The 27,372-nt window shown below is 43.2% G+C and overlaps 1 protein-coding gene across 1 annotated transcript in view; it reads left to right on the top strand.

Moving 5' to 3' along the window:
* LOC142009614 (dynein axonemal heavy chain 5-like) overlaps positions 1 to 27,372 on the top strand; it is a 254,663-nt gene that overhangs the window by 212,317 nt on the left and 14,974 nt on the right. The window contains exons 69-73 of the mRNA XM_074987917.1: positions 605 to 872; positions 6,473 to 6,594; positions 7,213 to 7,560; positions 12,547 to 12,735; positions 22,182 to 22,314. Of these exons, the coding sequence (XP_074844018.1) occupies positions 605 to 872; positions 6,473 to 6,594; positions 7,213 to 7,560; positions 12,547 to 12,735; positions 22,182 to 22,314 (1,060 nt within the window). The remainder of the gene's footprint in view (positions 1 to 604; positions 873 to 6,472; positions 6,595 to 7,212; positions 7,561 to 12,546; positions 12,736 to 22,181; positions 22,315 to 27,372) is intronic.

Below are 27,372 nucleotides of genomic sequence, written 5' to 3'. Positions count from 1 at the left end.
CCTGAGTCCAAATCATATCCTAATCACATCACAGTGGTGAATATGGGGGCTCTGAGGTGCTATTTTGAAGTACAGAGTGTCAAAAGGGGAAATAGTAAGCAACTCTGTACCTGCCCACAATAATACATGGCACTTGCCTCTGGAGGAATCCAGCAGAAAACTGCTGGTGACATCCAATCCATCTTTCCCTAAAGTTGCCGGTTTTGGCTGTACCTATCCCTGGAGGTTTCCTCACATAATGTAATCTTTAATTAAAAATTAATCTTTAATTCCTGGAGACACTAGGATAATCCTGGAGGGCTGGTAACTCCCATTGCACCACACACAGGCTTCCACAGTGCTCTGGGAAAGAGAAGTGCAGCAAAGGTGGGCATTTCATAGATCCTGCTGCAACCATAAAAGTAATTTCCTTTTGGCTTGTGGGGGCCTGTTCAGAACCCATGTCTTCAGACATGTCAGTGTTAGTGCAGGAGGCTTGGTTTCCCCTTTACACTTCATTTCTTTGTCTGTTAAGTTCCATAAACCCCTGGGGTGCTGTCAACATAATAAGCCACACTAATAATTATTCTTAAGAGATTAAAAGTTATATACCTCTTTCTTACAGAATACTCCTTGTCATGCTCTTTCGATGGGTCAAGGCCAGGAGACCCATGCAAGGCGCTTATTAAATCAGTGCATGCAAGATGGAGGATGGCTCCTTCTGCAGAACTGCCACCTGGGCTTGGATTTCCTAGATGAATTATTGGACACCATCATAACAACGGAATCTATGAATGAGGGTTTCAGGACCTGGATTACTACAGAGGTCCATTCAAAATTTCCTATTAACTTTCTGCAGTCATCTATCAAATTTACTAATGAACCACCTCAAGGTAAAAAAAAATCAAACCATTCTGACAAGAGCTACTTCTACTGATGACTATGCTGCTCTATGTTCCCCCTGTTCCTCAGTTAACTAAATGCAACCCGGTGTGAATCAGTTTCTATTATTATACACGAAAGCGTTTTTGTGAAAATGGTCATTGTTCATTTTACAGCAACAAGAAGTCTCATGGCACCTTATAGACTAACAGATATTATGATGAAGCGGGGCTTTGCCCATGAAAGCTTATGCTCCAAAATATCTGTTAGTCTATAAAGTGCCAAAGGACATCTTGTTGTTTTTGAAGATACAGACTCGCTCAGCTACCTCTCTGATATTGTTCATTTTATAATGCCGACTATTAGCAATCTTCTGTAATAAATTATGAAGAATGTTAGGCCAGAATCTTCAAGGTTAAGTGCTAAAAATTAAGGACTAAGTATAGATTTCGAGCCTAATTAAGTGGCTTGAGTGTCAACAAAAGCTGTGGTGCTCAGCACTTGTCCACAGATGCTTCAAAATAGATGTAGGAGCTTAACTTTTGGCATCCAAAACTGAAAATTTTAGGAGTAATACACAGATGCTGTGGCCCATAATGAAATATTTTCCAATGAATGGATGGCTGTGGCACTTGAAGCTTGATTAGAAGATTTGTATCTTACCAGAAATACAGCTCATAAGTATCTGCCACCAGTTAGTACGGAATATTTAAGTTTCCAGGATATTTATGTTCATTATAATTTTCCCTCCTGATCCAGAGTGGTGTTTTCATTAGAGAACGAAATTATGTTCTAGTTTATAGAAAACTTTATGGTAAGGTGTGAGTAGGTGGAGCCCCTCCCTTCTCTGATTCAAAGGACACACATTGGGCCAGATTGTTTCCATGTAGATAGAAACATGGAGGGCTCCAGCAGCCCTGGACTTTCCCTCTAAGCATGGAAGGGGGACTTCAAGATCTTCACAAGCACTGCTCCCCTCCTTACACGCTGTGGAGGCTCTCTGAGTGGTTTCGGTCTGCTGGGTGAAGAGGTTGTATATAGTCAGAAGGAAAGGGCTAGCATGGACCCAGGATTCATTAACTTTTTTGAAGGTCCTGGCCAGGGCTGGTGGGAGCTCATATGGCCACGGCTAGTTCCAGGAGGCCTGGTTCTAAAGTGACTGTGCCGACTGAAGCCTGGTTGTCACAGGAACAGATGCTAGAACTTGTGTAGGGACATAGGATCCCAGTGGCTTTTACCTTCAGGGACCGGGGACCATTTGGAATCATCAGGGATATGATATGAGAGGGAGCAACCCGGACCACAGCATTTCATCTAAATGCACTCTGTTCTTGGGGTTTGGTTGTACTGGTACTTCAAATACAGCAAAACCCTGGTTGTCTGACCTAATCGGGACTGACCAATGGTTGGATACCTGAAAATGTTGGATAATTGGGGAAGGGACATGAGAGGGAAGGGGTCTGCCAGCTGCTGGGCCCCTTCTGCAGGGCTGGCTGCTGGCTGACTATGATGGGCTGCCGCCTGCTGCAGGGCTGGCTCCCCAGAGCCCCAGCATCCTGGGGTGGGGAGCCCCAGCCGGCCCCAGATGGGCAGCTGCTGGATGCCCACTGGGCAGGCAGCAGCCCAGGGAGGGCTGCCCCCTGCCAGGAACTGTTTCCCAGCTGACACAGGGCTGGCAGGAGGTTATCTGACCCCCCCCTCAGTTATCCAACATTCCACTTTATCCCACACTCCCCTGGGTAAATTTTCTCCTGACGCTTGGCTGTCTCCACAGGTTGACTGACCTAGATCCCCATTTACTCCACTCAGAGAGTCTCTTGCCTCCTCCTCACATGAAAATATCCCCTTTTGTTTTTGTAGAAAAGACAAATTAGTAAGTAAATGGAAGGCAAACTCTCTCACCTCTCATACATTCAGCACCTTCTGATACAATTTCACAGTGGGGTAGATTTTTTTTCTCATACTGCTCTACTTGGCAATTCCATTATCTTTAATCTCAGCTGTGCTGGAAGAGACATTGGCACAAATGAACTAACCAAAGGAGAGGAGCAGAGAGAAACAGCAGGCATAGTGCAGCTGCTGGGGAATGTGACTGTCTCCTGAATATGCATACAGAGAATCAGTCTGAGAATGTGAAGTCTTTTGGCATCATCACCTCTTATGTCATGGACATGGATGAATGTTCTCCCCCGCCCCCGAGCATGCTCCATGGTTAATTTTAGTTTTGTTTTTCAGATCAGTTTTTTTCATGGTTCATGTACCTGTGGCTAAGAGACTACAAAGTGTAGAAGTGTGCATGCAGCATCAGATATCCAATAGGTCTTTTCCTTATGAAGCTGCTACTGAAGATGATCCAGTCGTTCCACAAAGACATGAGAGGAACCATCCAATATGACGGCACATTATCGGATGCTTCAGAATCAGGAGCAGCGTCAAACAAGGATGCCTGCTTGCTCCGACATTGTTCGGGATCTTCTTCGCACTCCTCCTGAAGCATGCCTTTGGATCTTCAACAGAGGGCATCTTGCTGCACACAAGATCTGATGGGAAACTGTTTAACCTTGCAAGGCTGAAAGCTAAGTCTAAGGTGCAAGAAGTCCTCATCAGAGACATGCTGCTCGCAGACGATGCTGCTGTAGTGTCTCACACAGAAGACCAGCTTCAAAAACTGCTGGATCGGTTCTCCAAAGCATGCAAGGACTTTGGGCTTACCATCAGCCTAAAGAAGACGAACGTACTCTGTCAGGATGTTGCTGAATCCCCATCAATCAGCATTGACAACTATACGTTAGAGGTCGTCCACGAGTTCGTTTATCTTGGGTCCACCATCACTGACACCCTGTTGTTGGACACTGAGCTAAATAGGAGGATCGGAAAAGAGGCCACAACTCTGTCCAGACTCAGCAAGAGTGTGTGGAATAACAACAAGCTGTACACTCACACCAAAATGCAAGTCTACAGAGCCTGCATCCTCAGCACCCTCCTTTATGGCAGCGAGACTTGGACCCTATGTGCCCACCAGGAAAAGAGGCTGAACGTCTTCCACGTGCGCTGCCTCAGGTGCATCCTTGGAATATCATGGAAGGACAGAGTGACCAACACTGCCGTCCTCGAGCAAGCTGGAATCCCAACCATGCACACCCTCCTGAGGCAGCGTCGACTCCGCTGGCTTGGCCATGTCCACAGGATGAACGATGGAAGGATTCCAAAAGACCTCTGGCAAAAGACCTCCCGGACGCCCCCAGTTGCGTTACAAAGATGTCTGCAAGAGAGACCTCAGAGAGGTAGACATCGAGCTGGACAACTGGGAAGAACTAGCAGACGACTGCAGCAGATGGAGGCAGGGATTACACAAGGGCCTTCAGAAGGGCGAGTTGAAGATCAGACAGCTAGCAGAGGAGAAGCGAGCGCACAGAAAGCACAATAAGGACTTGCCAGACACCCACTACATCTGCAAGAGATGCAGCAAGGACTGTCACTCTCGTGTGGGTCTTTATAGTCACAATAGACGCTGTAAATGAAGTCCTCAATTGAAACTTTAAAGGGCGCGATCCATAGTCTATGCAGACTGAAGGATGCCTACTACTATGAAGCTGCTGGAGAGTTCCTGCTTTTCACTAGATTGCTTTATGAAAAAACATACAGCAGGCCATTAAGTAGTAGTGAAGATCTCGCGAGAGCTGCCTCTTAAAATCTGTTTGCTGCAGTGATTTTTTTCATCATTACATCCCTTGTCAAACCTTTGCTTCAGGCTCATGGCCATTCTGTGACTTTCAGATCAAGGCATGCCTTGGGGCAGTCATCATCATCATCATCAGTAACCATGGGCTCAGCACCCGTTGGTGTCTGATGCCTCTCTCACTATTTCCTTCCATCTTTCCCTATCCAGTGCAGAGTGGCTTAATTTCTGCAGACTAGCTCCACACCAATCTACTACATCATCTAACCATTCTCTGTGGGGTCTGCCTCTCCTATTCGAACCGTCCATTATGCCGAATACCAGGGTCTTGATTTTTCGTTCATCATTCATTCTGCAAATATGTCCAAATAGTTGTAGCTTCAGTTTTATAGCCTTCTTCAGTAGGTTCTCTTCCGGCTGTATCTTCCTATATAATTCCTCATTGGTGACCTTCTGCATCCGTCCTATTCTCAGAATCTTCCTATAACAGCTCCTTTTGAACACCAATATTCTTCTTTTCGAATCTTTCGTTATCACCCGTGCAGAGGCTTATCACGCCAATGAGCCTCTCTTGGGCCAAGGTCATGCTTCCTCTCTGAGTGGATCACGCTACAGGCGCATTAACAGGAAGCAGTCATTGGGCACAAGAGAGTGCAGGTCTGGCAACAGTGGCTGGTCTATGAGGGGGCAGAGAAGCCAGGATGAGGAAAAACTGGTCATGCTTTCTCCCTTTCACACATACATGCAATGTCCAATTATAATCTAAGTGTTCGTGTTTTAGGGCTAAAGTCAGTTCTCTATCAAGTGATGTGCAGAAAGGGGAGCAGAGTTTTGTTAGTTGTGTGTGGGGGCCCAAAGGCATTTTGCTAACATGAGGAAGGATCTTTCAGGAGAGTGCACAGAGACCTCATAAGCACTTGCTGCCCCGTCTCATGCCTGCTGCTGGGGTAAGATGGGAAAGAAGCTGACTAGTGGAAGGAACCAGTCATCAGACCTAAGCTTATTAGAGTGCCAGACTGCAGTGTTATCTTGGAGTTCTCTAGTTCTTTTGCTTCGACTCCCACAGCATTGTGCATTAGTTTGCCGTTCATTTATATGTAGGTGTTGCAGCTTGTTTCAATTATTGAAGACAGTGGGAGCTGAAAATATGCATCCAAGGTCATATTTGATCTCTCGGTCATTTAAGCTTCTTATTTCACTATTTAACTTTCTGGTGAGTTAGCAAGAATTTGAAATGTGCTCTGAATCTGATCTGTCGGAAAGACAGTTTGGTTTGATTTACAGAGTAATCCCAGCTATTTTCACTCCCAAGGACCCTTATCCAAGCTTCTTTTTTGATGTTTCTAATATTCTGCACTTTTTGTAGAGCATTTGTCTCCATTCAGTTGGACAGCCTGGTTCTTTTTAAGGCAAGTTGTAGCCAGTCTACATTTTGATTGGAACACTACTCAGAGATGTGTTGTGGGTAATGACTTAATTTAGAGTGGAATGTAAGCTATTTCAACGTTATTCAGATCTTGCCCCAGATTGCCAGGGTATTGAGCTTTCAAATACTGCAGCTTGACAATTTTGTCTTGATTCTTTTGATTCTCCTTTAATAACTCCAGACCAGGTACCCTCTGTGGTCATTGCAGATCATAACTGTCCCTGCTACGAGACCCCTCTCTTTCCATTTAATGAGAAACAATCAGATTCTAGGCACATCCCATTGTCCTGGCACAATCAAACCCTGACCTTGCTTTAAGTTATGGCTAGAGGCAGCCGCATGCCAAATTTGGTGGTCCTAGCTCAGATCATTTAGGGGGAATTTTTGAACAAACAGACTAAAGTTTGACGGACAGATAGGCAGATGAACGTTTCTAGAATGTATAGTAAGACTATAGTATGTTTTTACTAATACACTGTGATTTTTATTTCATTCTTTTTTTTTAGGTGTAAAGGCTGGTTTAAAACGAACATACTCTGCTATTACTCAGGAGCAGCTGGAAGTGAGCAGTATGCCACAGTGGAAGCCATTATTCTATGCTGTGGCATTTCTCCATACAACTGTTCAGGTTATTAATTAACTGTCTTACAATTACGCTATGAATGAAACTATAACTAAGAGCTTGGAAGCTGTGTTTAATATCAATAACATGGTGGGCAAAATGGGACATGTACCATGAGAACAGCCACAAAATCTCACACGTCCTAGTCTAGACTGAAACATGCCTATGGTAATGCACTTACCCGCCCACACTGATCATATTGCTCCAGCAGGAGACACATGGGAAGGAAATGGATAATATACTCCTTTGCCCTTGGCAAAAGATCGTTTCAGCAATTCAGCCGGTGACTTTCACTGAACTTTTAAAGAAAAATGATGAAAATATTTCTATTCAGTCATTTGTAACACCTGCTCCTTTTCCTCTCCCTTTGTGTTGTATTAACGAAATAAAATGCCAACTAATTAATACTGGGTCTGATTTTGTTCTCACACTAGTTTAGATCCAGAAGAGTTGTATTCAAATCAGGGGAGAAAGAATGGTTAGACTGAAGTTCAGGGTCTCTTTAATTTCCATTGATGGTGGGTGTCTTATTGCATTTTTTGTGTATTTCACAAATGCTTTTACATGCAGAATCTCTGCACAATTGTTACTAAACTGCACCTTCTCAACATCCCCCTCCATTAGGAAAGACGGAAGTTTGGTCCACTAGGCTGGAACATCCCCTATGAATTTAACCAAGCAGACTTTGCAGCCAGCGTGCAGTTTATTCGGAATCATTTGGATGAAGTTGACATTAAGCGTGGGGTGAACTGGAGCTGTGTTCGCTATATGCTTGGAGAAGTACAGTATGGTGGCCGTGTGACAGACGACCTTGACAAAACATTGCTAAATACATTTACGAGAGTGTGGTTCGGAGAGAGCATGTTTTCTGACAAATTTTGCTTCTACAAAGGTTACACTATTCCAAAAGGCAAGACAGTTGACAACTATCTTCAGTACATAGACCAGCTGCCGATGGTGGATACACCTGAGGTAAAAATATATTAAATTTTAAAGCATTGAGAGAGTGATACTAATTAAAAAGCTAGGCTTTTCTAACCGTCCATATAGGGAGCAGGGAAGAGTTCAGACAACAGATGTTATGAAAATGAAAACAGTTGTTCTCACTTAACAACATTCCATTTTGAAGACAGGAAGTTGTCGGTTCAAGTTGAAATAAAAATGGCTATGCCGTATCACTGTTATTAACTGTTCATGGTGCATATACAATGAGGTTTATAAATGCCTCTGAAGATAACATTTATTGGGCTTAAAGTGCACAGACTTTTCATGCCGCACCACCACATGCAAGGTAATAACATTAAAGATCTCTGTCCTGTAAAGCTAAACCAGCTCTTTATTAAGAGAAATCTTTGCAAAGATGCTGCAGCTGCAGTAAACATTCTAGCCATGTGCACACAGAATGGTTTTCTACCACCTCTTCCAAACTCTTCCCTCCTGCAATCTGGGCTCCACACAGGTTGCTACAGGGATCGATCCGTGAATGGCTTGTCCACACTGATGGTTTTCTACCGCAGTGTAGCTGTGCTGGGGTAGCTGCACTGGCACAAATCTCTAGTGTGGCAGTATGGCACCAGTATAAAAAGTCACTGACACCTTTTCCAGTTTGAAAATGAGGCAAACTTAGCATGGACACAGTGCAGCCTGCCTACATTAAGTGCTTGCACAAGTGCAATTTATCCTGTACAAAAAGCCTGTTTTACGCAGGGCCTGAATTTTACTTTGGAGTGGTATAATCTGGAACTGAAAGTTCCTCTTCTAATTCCAAGAAAGGAAACTACAGAGGTACCTCCAAATCCATAGCATGGACTATGGAGATTCTACCAAAGAGCTGATAAAATAGATGACATCATCTGAGTTCTTAAAGGGATGGAAGCAGTTGTGGAAATGCTCTGTATAAAACAACCCTCTAAATACACTTGGGTCAGCTTGCCTAGTTCTATTGATTTTGCGTGACCCACCATCTGTCCAGGGTTCTAATTTCTTAGCTTCTTAATACATCTCTCTTAGCTATTAAGGTGTTGGAGCCTTAAGGTCACAGTATCAGGGTAAGTGCAAGCCAGGCTGCCTACTGGCTGATGTGCACCATCCCTGGCTGAGTTCAAATGATCTCAGTCATTGAAATAGGTAACCACAGAAACTGCATCCTGTCTGCTTCAGCTCTTTCCCAGATCTCAGTTCTAGCTCCTGCACTTGCTTTTCCTCTGTGTTTTGAAGCCTATTTTAGGGTGGGGGGGGTATTATTTTCTCATTGCTTTGGTGCTTGCCAATCCACATTTGTGTATTTTATATGTGGAAGTTTTGCCTTTCACTTCAGTGGAGTAGGATCAAGCCCTGAATATGCAAAGATCTTTTTCTCCTTCAAAAGACTGACCCAGATTCTCACCGATCAGAAGGAAAGTGACAACTTCCTTTTGTTACTTCAAACGCCTTTTGAATTGCTATTGGAAACCCCTGACCTTTTAAGCTCAATCTTCTCTGATCCAAGAGGGATATTGTATTAGTCAAAACTATAATTTTTGTTTCTTTCTATCTCCATTTTTGGTTAAGAAAGACAGATTGAATAGATCTGACTATTGAATAAATCTGACCGCTATATCATTGCTTCTTTGATAAAATTCAACATTTGCATTAGTAAATCAGAATAAACACTGTCTTCTGAAGATGGCTATTGAATTCAGAAATCCCTTTGAAATGCACTTAGATTTCAGGCAGAGGGGTCTGGAGAGTTTACAGTTGGAAATGAAATTCCAATCGGTTGAAAAACTAAGAGGCACAATTCTGGATTCCCTAGGCACCCAAAACTCCCTTTAAATTAGGTTTCTAGATTAGTGTCTTGGAGGACTGAGCACATTGACCTGCCCCAGGATAATATTACTGTGTTTTCTCTTATTCCTTTAGTCTCCCATGCATGCACATAGATGCATACAGGATCTTCAGTGAAGTTATTCCTGGGATGAGTTTAGCCCTTGGTCTAGTACTATATTTTACATACACAATAGGAGACACTTTATCTTCTTTTTAACTAGGACAGAGGCATCGTGACAAATTCATTGTTGCAAAAATCAAACTTTCCTATTTTTAAAATGATAAAAATGATATGGTTCCTTTGCTCAGAGAAAATCTCACTCTCTTCATCAGAGAAGGCCAAAAAACACGAACCTCTTTAAGCATCACAATATTGAACTTAACCCTTCTTCTGTTCTTTATTCTTTTCTTAGAGTAGTTAATTATAGATAATTAGATATGTCTTGTGTAAAGTAGCATATACAGCACTACACAAATTATAATGTAATATATGCAAGAATAACAAGCAAAATAGATTTCCTGCCTCAAATGTCTGATAATAGGATGTGCAGTCATCCACCACTGGATCAGTGATTTCAAGTGCTCATTAGATGCAACGAATAGCTATAAAAAGATTCTGTGAAATGAGCTAGTGTTCACTGTCCAAGCCCTAGTGGACGAGAACCACCATCCAAATCATCATTTAAATCCTTCCTGATAGTCTTAGCAGAGAGTACAAAGATTGAATGAGCATGAAGTCTGAAATGTTATCTTTCCTGGTTGCTGTCTCCCTCACAACTGAAGCAGAGGAGGGCCTAGGTCACCCTCTTTAAGACTCAAGAGAAACTTAAGTTTCATAGCCAGGGGAAAAAAGACCTAAAAAGAACTAGTTAAACTTAAGACATCCCAAATATATCTCTGTTCAGAACATCTGTATGGGTGTTTTCAAATATATGTACACTGCTGGTTTTATTTTTTATTGTTCATGTTTTTAAAACTTAGTCTATTAGTACCGTACCTAACAAATAAATTGAAAAAAGAGAAAATTAAAAAAGGAAAACATCTTAGGGAGGTCAGACATGGAAAATGGCTGAACAGTAATGATAAAGGGACCCTCACAATTCCAAAATGTATGACTTCTACAATACCATACATGTGAATATTTTTCGCATGACTAAGATATTGGAGTAGTCAGTACTGTAGTCACTAGAAACTTCCCTGTTCAAATTAATGAGCCAAGGAGAGTGTTTTCTGAAACAAATGACGAAAGTGATTTGGCTGTTTTTAAGGGATACACATCATTCAGAGCTTATATGATAAAAGGTTTTTTGGATAATTTGAGCCAGATGCTTAGTTGGTTTATGTCAGTATAGCCCAAATTGATTTTAATGAGGCTATGCTGATTTATACCATTTAAGGACCTTCTACCTTGCCTTTTTTTCTTTGAGTAGCCCAGTGGTTCCCATCCTTTTCACTAGTGTAGAACCCCAAACACCCCCCAAACCTTTCACAGACCCGCAATCACTTGCCAAATTCTTCACAGCCCTCAACAAAGCCAATTCTAGCCACTATGTATGCCTCATTAAATGAAAAAGGAAACCCCAACATAGATTTTTGAACAGCAATGAATAATATTATTGGAAGATACTTAGTTTAAAATGATAATTGAATGCAACTTTGCAATTTATTTAAAACTTATTTTCTATAATCATTTTTCTTTATCTTTTTTTTTTCTGAAGGACCCCCTGCAATACCCTCATGGACTCCCAGGGGGGTCATAGAATCACAGAATGCTAGGACTGGAAGGGACCTCGAGAGGTCATCGTGTCCAGCCCCCACTGCCCTCATGGCAGGACCAAGTACTGTCTAGACCATGGGTGTCCAACCTTTTGGCTTGCCTGGGCCACATTGAGTGAAGATAGTCTTGGGCCGCGTACAAAATATGTAATATAGTTAATGTATATAAATCACATAATAATGTTAAAAGTTTGCGATCTTGTGGGGCCGCATTACTAGCTGTCCAGGGCCCGTGGGTCGCGGGTTGGACACGCCTGGTCTAGACCATCCCTGCTAGACACTTATCTAACCTGATCTGATATATCTCCAGAGCTGGAGATTCTACAACCTCCCTAGGCAATTTATCCCAGTGGTTGACCACCCTAACAATTAGGAACTGTTTCCTAATGTCCAGCCTAAACCTCCATTGCTGCAGTTTAAGCCCATTGCTTCTTTTTATATCCTCAGAAGCCAAGAAAAACAAGTTTTCTCCCTCCTCCTTATTGACACCCTTTTAGATACCTGAAAACCACTATCATGTCCCCCTTTAATCTTCTTTTTTCCAAACTAAACAAGCCCAATTCTTTCAGCCTTTCTTCATCAGTCATGCTCTCTAGACCTTTGATCTTTCTTGTTGCTCTTTTCTGGACCCTTTCCAATTTCTCCACATCTTTCTTGAAATGCAGCACCCAGAACTGGATACAATACTCCAACTGGGGCCTAACCAGCACAGAGTAGAGCAGAAGAATGACTTGTTAATGCATCCAAGAATCATGTTTGCTTTTTTTGCAACAGCATCACACTGTTGACTCATATTTAACTTGTGGTCCACTATAACCACTAGATCCCTTTCTACCCTACTCCTTCCTGGACAGTCACTTTCCATTCTGTATGTTTTAGAAGATATCGGAGGTACAAATCTCCTAGAACTGGAAGGGACCTCAGGAGGTTACCTAGTCTAGTCCCCTGCCCTCTTGGCAGGACCAAGCACCATCCCTGACATCCTCCTTAAGTATTGAGCTCACAGCTTTGGGTTTACCAGGCCAGTGCTCACACCACTGAGCTATCCCTCTCCCCTGTAGGCTAGAAGTGACCTCTGGAGGTCATTGAGTCCAGTCTGCTGCCTTGTTGGCAAGACCAAGCACCCCCCCCCCTTTTTTTTTTAAAAAGGCATTTGCCCCAGGTTCCTAAATGGCCCCCTCACGGACTGAGCTTACAACCCTGGGTTTAGGGAGCCAATGCTTAAACCACTGAGCTATCCCTCCTGTGTTCGGAACCCCTGGCGTAGACTATTAACTGATACAATCTTTAAAAATCAATAGACTATATTAGCAAGAGTGCTCTATTTTCAAAACATATTTCTTAATTTTTCTGATTGTATTTTTTTATAATCAGGTATTTGGACTTCACCCAAATGCAGACATAACTTATCAGACCAATATGGCTCATGAGACCTTAGGCACAATAGTTAACATTCAGCCTAAAGACAGCGGCAGTGGCGGAGGAGAAACCAGAGAAACGGTGGTGGAACGTCTTGCTGCTGACATGCTGGAGAAGTTGCCACCAGACTACAACCCTCATGAGGTACAAATATATACAGCAAGACACTGCTGCATAAATATGTATGAGTTATTTATATATGCCACTTGTGGAAATACTTCTCTGTGCAACTTTTTTGTTTTACTTCACATGCACTTTAAATAATTAATGAAGTAACATATTTTATTAAAAGAACAAGCGTTCTGGTTTATAATCTAATATGTCAAAAAGTTACATATGAAGAGCTATTGTGCAGTGACGTATGATTTAAACAATGACACGGCATGCTGTCTAGAAGTGGTGGTATGTCTGGCATTTGGGTTTGAATAAAAAAATTGGTGGTATTAATGTCATTACTATTTTATTTTATTGCAATAAGTTTTGTATGTAGTGTTGTAGATATGGATGGCTTATTACGTAGTAAGCAAAAGCAGGATCTCTTACCAAATATACTTGCCAGAGAGACAGGTGGCTAACTGTGAGGTAAAAACTGGGTAGAGCTCTTCAGAGCTTTAAAAATCTAGAAGAGTTTTAAATGATTGAGGAAGAGCATGGAGTGTGAGTGGAGGAACATGAAGAGCAGCAAGCAAGGAAGAAGAGCCTGGAGATGACAGTTTGGATAGTCTGTAAAGAGGAGAAGTGTGTTTCAGGAAGATCAGGGAGAAGATTGTGTTGGTTAAGACACGGCCAAGAACTCTGGCAGTGGAAATAGACAGGGAGGGACAGATTCTAGATGTGCTGTCAATGAAGAAGCAACAGAGTTTAGCACCAACACCTGGATATAATGGTGTTTCTTTCTACTCACTTGTGTTACCAGGTTCCCAAAGACTCTCACTTTCTAGTTGGGAAAGAGGCAAACATCTAACTGAGTAATAAAATGAAAGCAGAAACCACAAAGTGTGCATGAGTTATGGCACAGTGTAGTCTCTTGTACTAAGCTGAAAGCTCAGTCAGCATGGTGAGTGGTGGAGGAGGAAAGGAGGAGGTGGGCAGTTCCACCAGCAGGCACTTCCCTTCAGCGTGCAGAGCCTGATGGATCTACCTGTGGTTCTCCACCAGTGAGATCACCAGAGAGGTGCCTGTGTTCCCCTTCTGCTAAGACCCTGCCTGCACTACCACCCTGCCCCTGCACTCTTCCTCTCCCACTCCACCCTTAGCCTGTTCCTGAACGCCGTTCCAGACCCGAACCTCACATCCCTTGTCTTCTCTTGCACCTTCTTTCCAGCCCAGTAACCTCACCGCCACCCTGATCCTGCACCCCCTTTCCAGACTCCCCACCCCTGCCCCCTGTTGTATTCTCTCTCCCTCCTATACCCCTACACCCTGCCCACTCCTGTACCCAACCTCCTGTACAGACCTCTCACCCCCAGATCACTCCTGCACCCTACATCCTTACTAGGACCCACATCCCCACCCCAGACTGGTCCCAGGCAGCCCAGTCCCATGCTCTGTACCCCTTTTTGGCCTTACCCTAGCCTGGGGAGCTTCACAAAATCTACTAGCCCTGATCCCACAGGCTCTGGGGTAAATCTTAAGGGTAATGAGATGAATATCTTGCTTCTGCTTCTCATTTTGGGGATACATCTGTGAGGGTTTTTCCCTCTCTTCTCTTGGAGGCCAGGTCAGTGAGGACTTTTTGGGAGGTAGGGAGGCTTCTCACTTGTGTGTGCCTCCCTCTGACTGATTTTTCTGTGGGTGAGTGATCCCTGACCCAAAAACGGTTCTCCACCATTCAGTAAGAGCTAGGGCTCCCAAATTAGGTGTGCAGCATCCTCTTCTTTTAACCAAAACCAAGGTCAGGGTTTGGTTGTGCCAGGATAACAGGATGTGCCTGGAATATGCTTGTTTCATATCAAATGGAAGGGAGGAGTGTGATGGTAGGGACAGTTATACTCAAGCATGACCACAGGGGCCAGGGGGAGAGTGACTGCCCCAAAAAGCAGCTGCTGGCAGGCAGCACCCACCACTCTGGCTTCCTTGGAAAACAGCTGCCATGTGGCCACCCATCATCCTGGCCACCCCTGTGGAGCACCAGCAGTTACGATAGGACATAAGTTAAATGATATCATGTAAAAAAAATAAAGGTAGAGATGGTATAACAAAGAGGTTCTGGGGACATTGCTGAGAATGTTAATTCAGGGTGACTTCAAGTCCTCCATTATAAAGCACACCAAACCAGTCACAAAGAGAACTTTGGTTCACTATCCTGGCTTGCAAGAAGCCACAGAAGCAATTTCCTCAGAGACTTCAGTTCTCCTACCGTTCGTTAGACAGATGAGTGCTTATGAAAACAGTCTCACCAAATAAAAAGATTCTTCTGCTCCTAAATAACCAGCCACATTCCCAGGTCAATGTATAACTTAGACAATTTATAGCTTAGACTGGTTTAAGTCAAGTCTCTGAGATCCATCCACATTGAGTAGGTTGTCAGTCCTTTTTTCAGAGCCTCTGTTCACAGCACAGATCCTTCAGAGGCAAGAAGCTGGACTGAAAATAAAATGGAGGGACTTCCAGGGCCCTTTATATATCCTCAGCCATGTGGCGGGAATCTATGCATGACTTAGTTCTTTGACGGTGGGAGCCATTGCTGCCATGCTGGTCTGAATGTTCACGGAAAAGTTAATCAGATGTGGATTTGCACTTCCCAAGGCGTACTGTCTGTCAGTATGTCTAGCCACATGATTAGTAGTCCTTTAACAATAGTCTGACCAAACCTCCTGTTGATATCTCCCAGAAGCAGATATTTAAAATACAAGTACATAACCATACTTATACCTTCACATACAAAAATGATACGTGCATACAAAAAATACAAACAGAACCAGCAAATCATAAGCTTTCTATAGATACCTCATTTGGCACACTTTGTACAAGATTTGTTGCAACCATATAATAGTTGTTGCAACCATGATTTATATGTTCATTTTACAATCTAATAACATCACAGAGGCTACGTCTACACGTGCCCCAAACTTCAAAATGGCCATGCAAATGGCCATTTCGAAGTTTACTAATGAAGCACTGAAATGCATATTCAGCGTTTCATTAGCATGTGGGTGGCAGCGGCACTTCGAAATTGACGCGGATTGCCGGCGCGCGTCTCGTCCCGAGGGCGCTCCTTTTCGAAAGGACCCCACCTACTTCGAAGTCCCCTTATTCCCATCAGCTCATGGAGCCCCGTCTGGACGAGACGCGCGCCGGCAATCTGCGTCAATTTCAAAGTGCCGCTGCCGCCCGCATGCTAATGAAACACTGAATATGCATTTCAGCGCTTCATTAGTAAACTTCGAAATGGCCATTTGCATGGCCATTTCGAAGTTTGGGGCACGTGTAGACACGGCCAGATAGTTACAAGCAAATAAAAATGAAAACATGCATCTAAAAGTCTAAAAACTTAACTATCAGGAACTAGTAAGCACAGTCTTTGGTTAAAATAGTTTTGCTCACCAATTACTCTGGGTCCAGCATGGCTGACTGTTATTCAGTCAGGACCTTCCACAGAAATACAAGGTGCTGGTTTTGTTGTTTTAGGTGAAAGGTAATTTATGGATTCACTGCTGCTCTCTTTATACTCCTGTCATGAATGAATGCCTGTAAAGGGTTAAACCCAGAGAGAGTGGGTTCTCTGTTGGCAAGCAGCCAGATGAGCCAATAGAAAGAGAGGGAGTTTTTGAATTGAAGTGGTTACCTTCTGAGGAGTCTTTTTTTTGTGCGTGCTCAGAGGAGAGAGAGAGAAAAATGTTTAAGTCTAGCAGGGCTTAAGGAATTTGGTAAATATTCAGGCTACAAAGAGATATGGGCATATAGATATATAAGTAGAAAGGAAATGTTTAGTCAGACGTGATCAGATTGTTTTTTATTTTGGGTTTGGTGGAGGACTTCACAGGCTAGCTGATGTGTGCCTCTGTACACTAACTTTTAGATTGAATCACAGAGAAGTAATTCTCTGTGCTTTTATCTACCTCTTTTAAGTTGCTCTGTAACACCTAGCAACCAACTATGATTTATCACTTTATTTATACACTTACTTTTATGTAGCTAATAAATCACCTTTTTTTAAGGCAATGATTTGATTCCTGTGTCCTAGAGAAGAGTCTGTGTTTATGAATGCCTAAGACTGAAAGGTCAACTATCGGCTTACAGCTTAATTTCTTCCTCTTTGTTTTGAAGTTTTCTCCTAAGAGGGGGTTAAGAGCTTGGGGTTACCCCACAGGGAGATATCCCAAATGTGTCTTCCTGGGTTTTAAAGGGGTGTTTTCTCATATGGCGGTGGCAGCTATTTTCCAGGGTTAGGGAATCTGTGACCTTAGGAAGCGTTTAAGCAGACACCTATAGAGACAAGGTATTTTTAAGGTCTCTTGCAGCCTCACACCTTCTGTACTCAGAGTGTTAGAGTGAGAATCAGCCTTGACATCTGGGCTTTTTATAATTAGTGTGTTTCATCTCAGATTGGGATCTTTTGACTAATGGGTCCTGTCTCTAGGTTTCCATTCTCCCATTTGGACTGGTGTCTTAATCTACTTCTAGAACAGTGATCGGGAAATGAATGATCTTGTTGGTTGATACAGATTCTAATGCAAAATTGTCAATTGCGGCTCAAAATTCAGGAGCTTCATCATGTAATTAACAATAAGATTTCAAGAGCAGAACTGTGCTGTAATTAGCAAAACTCGTAGGAGCTCACGATTTGAGTCTCATCTCAGCAACAACAAAGACATGGTGGGTTGTGAATTATGTCGTTAATTCAAAGCCTCGTGTGGTGGTGTACTTGATGCGCAAGGCTGAGTGCTGTGAATGCAGCTATGGAAGAAGTAGTACAGTATAGTTCCTGCACTGATATATCTCACTGCTATTATGGAATATTACAAATGTTTGCATATTTTAAAAAAGTGTGTTTCTTAGTATTCCCAAGCCCTGGGAATTGGTCTGTATGGTATGTTAGCATCACTATCATTGTGGTGCAGGAAACACTCTTATTTTAAGCCTCTCTTTTTAGAGTCACATGCCAAAACTACCCTTTGGAGTGAACCTGTCTAGGTTTGTTCCCATCATTGAAGAAAATGCTTTGTTGCAATTTGCTAATATGATGATTTTTTATTTTCTGAGAGTAGGGAAAAAGTGATTTGTAAACTAAAATTAATACTATTTTCTTTTGTTTTTAAAGGTCACAATTAATAGGTCAGACTGTCTATGGTGCCTCATATTTGAAGTTCTCTTCTTAATCTAGCATGTATTACACTTTTTCTTTGGGATACTGACTCAAAACACTGATTGGAACAAATGGTTGTTCTTTTGGCTGTTTTGGGCAAAAGGAGAAATTTCCTGTGAAATTATTAAAAAGTCAAAGGCTGTTTGAAAATCTTTTGTGAACAGAAGAGAGGGCATTATTCACAAAATAAATTATCCACAGAGAACTATTCTCTCAGCTGTACTTTTAAATGCTCTAGTACTAGCTGTTTTTCGTGAGAAAGAAAGAAAGAAAGAGAAAGAAAGGACATTGACTCATTCTGTAGAATGAGCTGTCAGACTTGAAAGCATGGGTGTAATCTGTGGGCACCTACTCCTTGGAAAGCTTTTCTATAAAATCATATGTGCATATGATTAAAATAAATGAATATCCTCACTGGCAGTTATCCCCCAAGGAGAAAATGAGACAAAGTTAAAAAGGGTATTTTCAAGGGCCCAAAGATGAAACTAAAAAAGTGGAGGCTGTGGAGGCATTTACCCACGTATCTAATCAAGTATCATCACTGAAGTGCTGCACTTTTCCTTTTTAAAGAGGAATGTTGCTAGATATAACATGATATCATTACAGTAGCATTCACCCTTAGGGCTTGTATACATGGAGAAGTTGGTCTGGAGAAACCTAACGGGCGAATTTCAAGTGTACTAGCTACTGTTGTATTAATTTAAATGGAACCAATAAGCCATATGTTACAATAACCCAGTTTTATTGTCCAATAGCACAATAACAATGTTACAGAAGGCTCGGGGGTTGGTATCTAGAAACCCCAGCTTGCTTAGTATCATAGCAAACACACCATTAAACATTCTTTTAACCAAGCATTCACAATTCAGAAAAAGGAGGAAAAACAGTAAAGTTATTTGAAATATAAGGTATTTAATTAAGACTTTAATTTTAACAAGATACTTTCTTCCCTTTCACTGTAACTGGAGTTTTAAAAGAAGAATAGATGCTGTGCATGACAGCCTTTTAGATGGTATTAGGGATGGTAATAATTGGCTTTTGGGGAAAGAGACACTAGCTGAAGTGTGCTGGAGCTGTTGTTGCTGCTGCAATTGTAGAAGACTGATCTCATTTAATCTCAGTTTATGGGATTCAGCTGAAGCTAGAAGGGGTGGCATTGTCAGCTGGAACTTTCCCTCTGGCCCAGACTGGACTAGCATCCCTCAGGATTAGGGCAAACAAGGCCCAGAGCCCAGGTGAATGGGGAGGGGAGACTCAGAGGTCGACCGGCCACATCAAGCCCCCCACAGCCCAAAGAAGGGCCAGGACAACCACGCTCTGCCTTTCCCTACCCCTTCCCACCCTTGCCTCGCCTCTTCCTCATCCTTCCTCCTTTCCCTTCCCCTCTTACCCCATCTGAACTGGCCGGGGGGACTAGTGGGACTGGGGGGCTGGCTCCAGCAGCAGCAGGGGGCCAGCTGCCCTGCATTTACCAGCAGAGGTGGGGGAAGCAGAGCGACATGGCTCCACCTTGCTCTGCTTCCTGACTGTGAGCACAGGACTGGGCCTGCCGCTCCCCCAGCTGTGGGCACCAGGCTCCCTTCTAGTGCCCCTCTCCCAGCTGCTGGCTTGCCCTTTGCTCCTTCCACCAATGCTGCTGGAGGGGGAACATGACCCCCATGGTCCCCCCGCTTTGTCACCCAGACCAGGGTTCAGGAACCGATGGTGGTGGCAGCCATGATAGTGAAGCCCATGGAAGTAGCCTGTTTTTTTCCTAAGTTTTTCCTTTCTTCCAAAGTTTTTCTCTTTAAGGACCCAAAACAGGAGTGGCGGGGGGGATAGTCCATCCCCTTTTCTTTCTTTTTACCAGTTAGACCTAATCTCCAACATACCAGTTCTGGTTTATTAACTTCCAATCTTTCTTTTTTCTTTTTTTTTTTTTAACCTAGCTTGATTTTTACACAGGCCTTGAATTATATTAACACAGCCTTTTTGTTCGGGCTAATGTACTTTGTCTAGGTCTTTAGCACCTGATTACAAAATTCATTACTCAAAGCAACTTAATTTACTTTCTATTAACATTAGTTATTTTAGGTTGTAGTAACATTTTATGAGCTTTCATATACTTTTCACAATCAAGCTTACAATTAGGGTAAATTTATAGGCCAAGTTATCACAGTATTACTGTGTGTAAGCGGATACTGCGCACTAAGGGCACCTTTTTCTCCTTAACTTATCACACTTTAACGTATACTAAGCTAAGTGGTCTGAGAGAATGTGAATGTCCAGCTGGGACGTGAAGACTAGTCTAGGCTAGAAGGTTAAGTTGATATAACTGTATCTGGGTTATAACTATGTAAATTGCTTTGGAAGGTTGTAGAAGTTCCATCACTGGAGAATTTAAAGAACAGGTTAGAGAAACATGTGTCAGGGATGGTTTCAGCCATGGGTCTCAAACTTCATTGCACCATGACCCCCTTCTGAGAACAAAAACTATGACATGAACCCCACAGATGGACTGAAACCTAACCGAGCTCCCCCTGGATGGCGGGGGGAGCCCAAGCCCCATTGCCCCAGGTAGGGGGCCTGTAAGCTGAGCCCTGATGACCAAGGAAGCTGAAGCCCTTGGTCCTGTGTGATGAAGCTTGGGCTTCAGCCCTGGACCCCAGCAGCTCTAAGTCAGCCCATTGAAATGAGGTTGTAACCCACGTTGTGGTCCCAGCCTACAGTTTGAGAGCTGCTTGTGTAGATAACACTTGGTCCTGCCGTGTGTGCAGGAGACTGGACTGGAGCACCTCTTGATGTCCCTTCCAGTGCTATGGCATTCAGGGATGTGAAAATCCATATCCATGAATGATGCACTTAAACCAAACTAAAGGCCTATGCAAACAGTGCTAAGTCAATGGGAAAATTTTTCCACAGACTCAGCCGCCTTCTCCTGGTGGCTGAGTAAATAGATTATCTACATCAATTAGAGAAGCCCTCCCATTAGCACAGATATTGTTTTCATAGCTGTAAACAAGCCCTTAGTATGGTAAAACTAGTGTGCTTTGAATTCACTTCTTAGCTTACTCTGCCTTAACTTCTCCATGTTTGCAGAACTTCTTGTGTCTTTCAAGAGTAGCACAAATGAGCATTTAATGGACTTCTGGCTTTAGCAAAATAGCATTGACTGCATTAGGCTGATGTTTGATGTTATTCACCTTCTGTCTTATTCTGTTGGAAAAAAACCAGATTAATTTACTGGGTCTGCCTAGCTACCATCTTATGTAATAGTAATGTTCTCTCAGAATATGTCACCAAATTAGGAGTGGAAAGTCATTTTTCTGGACCTTTTCTGGTAATTGAATGGTCAGGTACCTATATGAGTTTGTGACTTCACTTTGGTACCTAGGAACACCCAAAGTCCCTCCACAACAATCCCACTGTCAGAGGAACGGCATAACTTTTACAGGGAGTCAAGTCCAAACAAGCCTCCTTTAGAAGGACATTAGGTTCAATAGAGGGAAGGATGTGTACAAAAGGAGAAACCAAATAGAAGGACATTGTTTTTTACAGTGCAGAGCTATATAAACAAAACACATGAATTTGCAACAAAGTGATTTTATTGTCCTGAGTTTGAATGGCCGTATAAGACAATGAGAAGCAAAGCTGCGGTAGCTTCTATAAGTGCTGCCATAATCTCTATCCTACAGCATTAGGTACAATATTTTATGTATGCCTCACTGCTGGAATAAGTTTTCACAGGGTGGATTTTTTTATTTAGTGTAATATTTTCAAAGGTGCCTGAGTAACTGAGGGCCCTAAGTTCAATTTTTCAAAAGTGCCTACATCAGTTAAGCACTTGTGAAAACTCTACCCTTAACAGAAGAAAAATCTATTAAATTTCTCTAAGAGTTTTTGTCTTACCTGTCTGGAATGTTTAAAAAGTTCTCCACAATGGTGCAGTCTGAAAGATTCAGTAATATCTGAAAAGCTCACAGTGGTTTTAATATAGACATTTAATGCAGTCACTTTGACTTAGCATCCTGATTGAGTTAGGGGATTTTAAATAAAAACTCCCCAAATGTTTGTGTATCTTATTTTCTGTTTTCCCACTTCCTGTAAAGGCAGGCTGTCTGCCATTTCCATTCTACAGGTGCAAAAGTGGAGAGAAAATGCAGCTAATATATTTTAGAAATATATGTTTCCTAAGGTACTTCTCCCATACATTATATGGTATTTTTACTTTGCGCTTTTCCAAGTGGACATGTACGTAACACTATAGGTATAACAGTTATGGTGTTTTCTAATCTCTATTTAGGTGAAGGCCAAGCTTCAAAAACTTGGTGGAATTCAACCCCTAAACATATTTCTGCGTCAGGAAATTGACCGTATGCAGAATGTCATATCAAGAGTTCGAACGACGCTGACTGATCTCAAACTGGCCATAGATGGTAAGTGTATAATACAGAGGTCCCAGGTTTGAGTCTACCTTGGGCAATTGCATGTGCATACAAATAAATTGTTATACTGTTATCTATCACCAAGATAGCGTATGGGTATGCAGATTGGGTGCCTGTGCTGTTACATTTTTCAAGATAATTTGCAAGCCTGAATTGTGTGTGAGTATTTTTAAAAATGACAGCAGCTTTATTGACTAGAATAAGTAGCTACTGTGGAGAATGAGGGAGTTAAGGGTGCCTTTATTCCCAAATACAAATATATGCACCTCATCTTACCTGGTTGGTGGTAGCCTGTCAGACTGCAAAGAGAGTTGTTGGGGCTGCAGGGGAGGGGGAGGAGCACAGAAACAAACAGGAAGCAAAGCAAGTGCAAATGTAAGGTCCAGTCTATGAGAATACCAATAGTTCTTGAGTGGACACAATGAACTGGGGAGTGCCCCATCCTGGCTGCAACCAAGCTTCAGCACCAAGCTTTGCTCTTCCCAAGCTCAGGGTCAAACTGGGCACTAAACCATTAAAGGACCTCAGGCATACAAAAGGAAGAGAGTTGGGTGCATTGCCATGCATCACCCAGGGAGTGGATCCCTTTCCTGACAGGGACGCAAGGAGAAACAGAGAGCATGCTGCAGGGGGCAGTCAGTTTCCTCCAGCCTTGAAATGGAGGAAAATGAGCAGAACAGAATTTTACAAAGGTGGCAAAGAAAGGCTGAGAGTCAGACAAAGGTAAATATCGGGTTACCATATAAAAAAGGGGACACCCCTGAAAGGGGGTGTATCTGTGTCAGTATCTACCAATTCAGGCTGTATTAATGTGTTATAGTATATATAGTTGGTAGACACTGATACAGATACACTTCCTCTCAGGAGTGTCCTCTTTTTAGAAAGGTCAAATATGATAACCCTAGTATGAATATCGGCTTTTCTTGTTTTTACTCTTTTCTGCGAATCTGTGTACCTTTGGGTGAATGAATAAATAGAGCTTGTTTGGAAGCAGCTCTTTGAGAGTCTCTCTAATCGGCCACTGTCACAGGTTCCCAGAGCAAAGGTTGTACAGGAGCAGAACTCATTTGGGCCTGTTGGGATAACAGGGTTGGTTTTGACAGGCTGCCGGGCAAAGAGTGGCTGATTGAGCCCTCTGTCACATCAGCTCCCATTTAGGGCAGTAAATTAGAGCTGGCTGAAGGTAACCTGGCCCTAATTGGGGAAGCAGAGACAGCTGCCACCTAATTAGCCTGGGGCTGTGTAAAGGCCTTAGGGGAAGGAAACAAGGGTGGGAGCTGCAGAAGGAAAGGGAAAAGACAGGGAGGGGAAGAAGAGAGGCAGCTGCTCCCTCCTGCATGCCGTTAAGGACCAAATGTATAGGATGAAACGGTATTGGGAACAAGCCTGGGAGTAAATTGCACCAGCATTTACTAACCCTCAGAGTGACCTTGTGGACCTAGCAGAGGCAGGAGCCAAGGGGACCCTGCCATTCTCTGGTCTGCTGGTCAGTCTAAGAGGGGAAGGAATGTGTAGTTCCTGCCAGATGAGGTAAAGGTAGCACAATGTGCCACTTGAGGGGCGTACATCAGAGAGACCAAAAGGCATCTAAAGTACAGCTTGCCTGGTAACCACGACAACTATTTATGAGCAATATCCAAATATAGGAACCAGAGGCTTGGTTCTCCTTTAATTCACATTGATTTTATCCTTGTATAACTCCCTTGCTTCAGCTGAATTGTTCTTGATTTACATCTAAGCACATGAAAGGAGAATCAGGCTTGGAAACTCCAATACTTGCTGAAACCAAAGTCTAGGAACTCAGCTGCTAATTCAAGCTGCACATCTGGCTCTTCGCCTTCTCTAGTGGAGGCAAATGCCCATATTTCAAGATGTTCAGATTCAGTCATTATAGAGATAGTATGCACCCAAGTAGCAACAAGGGACTCCTGTGTACATATAATAAGGCTTGCAAGGATTAAATTTTTCTTGGTGAAAGCCAGTGAACATCAGTTTCACTGGACATAAACTAACGAAAAACTTTTTCCATCTGTAATAATCAAAATGTACAGCTAGGAAAATTAAAAAAAAAGGCTGTTTAACTCATTAGAGAAAGAGTTAAGGACTTTTTCTTTTGAATTTTTATATGTGATATTGACAGTTGGTGTTTTAGCAATTAATTTTCTAAATCTCATGGTATGTCATTAAATAAGTGTTGCCTGACTGTCTTATAATTTCCCACAACTGTGAGAGCTTGAATGGATAAAATCTAAAGAAGTGCTCAAACCCCTTAATGTCATGCAATTGTAACAATTTAAATTGATAAAAATCTGCAAAACTGAACACAGATATTCCAACAAAACATGAAAAAATTGAGTTCTGCCAAGCCCTCAGATAACAAACCAAACAAAGCTTTAATTCTCTTACATGGTGAGGTGTCAAAAACTGCTGCAGAATAGTATAAATATGCCAGGATGTAGCTGTGCATCCCCTTGGCATAATAACTTTAACTAGCAACTAAAATTATAGTCTTGTTCAGTGGCAAATTGTACATCTACAGGAGCTTTACCTTGCCTCTTTCTCTTCACAGTAGTTGGAAAGGTTTGGACTGGCCCAAAGAGACTACATAAACACCAAGGGCGGCCAACCTTTTTTCATCAGGGGCCACATGGCAATTTTTTTATATGTTCCGCGGGGTGGGGTGAACACAAAATAGCCCCACACCTGACCCCCATCTCCAGGCTTAACCCCTCTCAGCACCAAACCACCAACCCCACCTACTTCAGACAGGAGCTCCGTGCATTGCCACTGCTGCCCCCATCACCCCTTCACCAGGCCACCGCCCCCTCCTCAGCATGGCTGCACAGTTCCCGCCAGCCCTCCTCCTCCATTCCCCCGTGCTGAAATAACGGGACTCAATTTAATTGGTTTAATGGCCGGATCCCTCTTGCCAGACATTAAAACCAATTAAATTTAGTTCCATTGTTTCAGCACAGCAGGGCGGGGAGCCGCAAGTGTCTTAAAGAGCCCCATGCAGCTCTGGAGCTGCAGGTTGCAGACCGCTCACTCCACAGCTGGCTTTCAAAGTGGCACCACTGCCAGCTCCATGGGCTGGATGAAAAGGTTCCATGGGCCAGATTCTGGCCCACAGGCTGCGTCTTGGCCACTCTGATCTACACTATTAGCTAGCAGTGCTTTGGATGTACGTGACTGGCACAGCTTAGCAAAGCCCCTGGTGCTGTTGCCAGTGTGACAACAGCTACCCTGCTATTCATACTTTCCGTAGCTGAGTGAGAGCCAACGCGCGTATGTATGTGCAAGTAAGGAACTCACACCCCTGCATCATAGCACAGGCATAGCCAGAGCAAGACAGGGCAACTCGGGGTAGAAACCTGCCTTAAAAGCTCTACTCTATCTGCAATATGGTTACAGTACAAATTATTTTAGAACTATCACAATGCCCCTTCAGAGCACTTTAAATGATCTGACCTTTAATCTGTCATCTTAACATGGGCTCCTTTGCACCCATGAAAGGGAACCCAACCACATACAATCCAAAAATAGCTGTTAGGAGCAGCAGGCGAGTGAAGTTCATAGAACATTGCCACCAGTCACATTATATCCGTAGAACATTCAGCTGGCCCCCTTACAGCGGGCTGCCTCCTGTTTTCTGTTAGTTAAATGGTAGGAAATGGGTGGTGTTGCATTATTCCCTCGACATGCCCTGTGTCTGCTTTCCTGTGCTCGTTAGTTGAGTGCTCTTGTTCTGGAATAGATGTGCCCCGCCCGCTTGTGTGGTAATTAATTCCATTTCTGCACGTTGTTTTATTTTCATCCAAACAGCTGAGCTGCTGGAATGCAGCACAACACCCACAGATGGCATTCAGTCTGCCCGCGTGCTGGGACTCAAGTGGCATATCTCTGCTGCCAAAGCTCACGCCCCCTCACTCAGCATGATAACGCTGAAATGTAGGCAAGACCAGGGCATTGAGCGAGCATGTCTTCTTAGCCTCTGCAGCTCTTCCATTAAGGTCACTTCATGTTCCTAACCAAAGTCTGGTTTGTTGTTTTCAACGGCAATCACGGGTCATCACAGAGGAACACATGGAGCAGTCCTTGGTCCGCACTGTTCCCTCGGTGCAGCAGGAGCAGTGGCTGGCTATGTCCCCCTAACTAGGAGGCTGCAGCATAGGGAAGTCTCTATGGTGGTAGAGATGGCATAGCTGGCTCATACACCACCCCCTCAAAGCCCCAGGTTGTGTCAGCATGAGGGGGAGGAGTGTCCTAAGAGCAATGACCTCTAGCTATCCTTGGCCGGAAGAGGATCCCTTGTGACCCCTTATCCTTTTCTATTCTATTTTCTATCCTCATCAGTGTAGTGTCTGAGTGCCTTCTAGGAGTGTATCATCTGACTTGATTAATATCTGCCATGTGTGGTTCTTTCTTGCTGTCACCCTTATCTTAGAGAGAGAGAATGGTGCATGCAGAGGAGTGTTGTGGTCGTGGTGTGTAATGTAAATGCTTCTGTGTTTATGTCAGAGAAGGCCAGGATGAAGAAAGACCCCTTGAATGTGAAGCAGAAAGTGGTGAGGTCTGTGCTACTTTCTAGATGGCCTCTGGAGGAGTTTGTTCTGTAGTCTCAGACTGGCCCCTGAAAAAGTTGTGTCTCGTATACAGGCCAGCTTTACTCTTCATTTAGTGTGGCAGTGGAGTAAAGATGTTAACAATGGTCTTCCTCCCAGAGCATTAGGTGTTTTTTTCAGTATGCTGGACCTAGGCCGTTAAGCACCTTCTAGATAAGGACCAGGATCTTGAACTTGACTCAGTGATGTATGGAAAACCAGTGTTGCTGAAGATATGCACTGTAATGTTCTGCCCTAGTCAGAATTTCATAACAGCTAACAGACTCTTGCCTAGGAATGTAACACAGACAGGAGGTGACAAATACTGGTAGAACTGGGCCAGGCCATTGTTTGCCAGGAGGAGATGGAGCCAGCTAGCCAAACGGAGATGGTAGAAAGCATGACTCATGAGTGTTGCTTTGTCAGAGCTTAGCAAGGAATCCAGGTA

This window comes from Carettochelys insculpta, chromosome 2, assembly GCF_033958435.1.
Source record: "Carettochelys insculpta isolate YL-2023 chromosome 2, ASM3395843v1, whole genome shotgun sequence".
NCBI classification, from domain to species: Eukaryota; Metazoa; Chordata; order Testudines; family Carettochelyidae; genus Carettochelys; species Carettochelys insculpta.
This window is presented reverse-complemented; position numbering and strand designations above follow the sequence as displayed.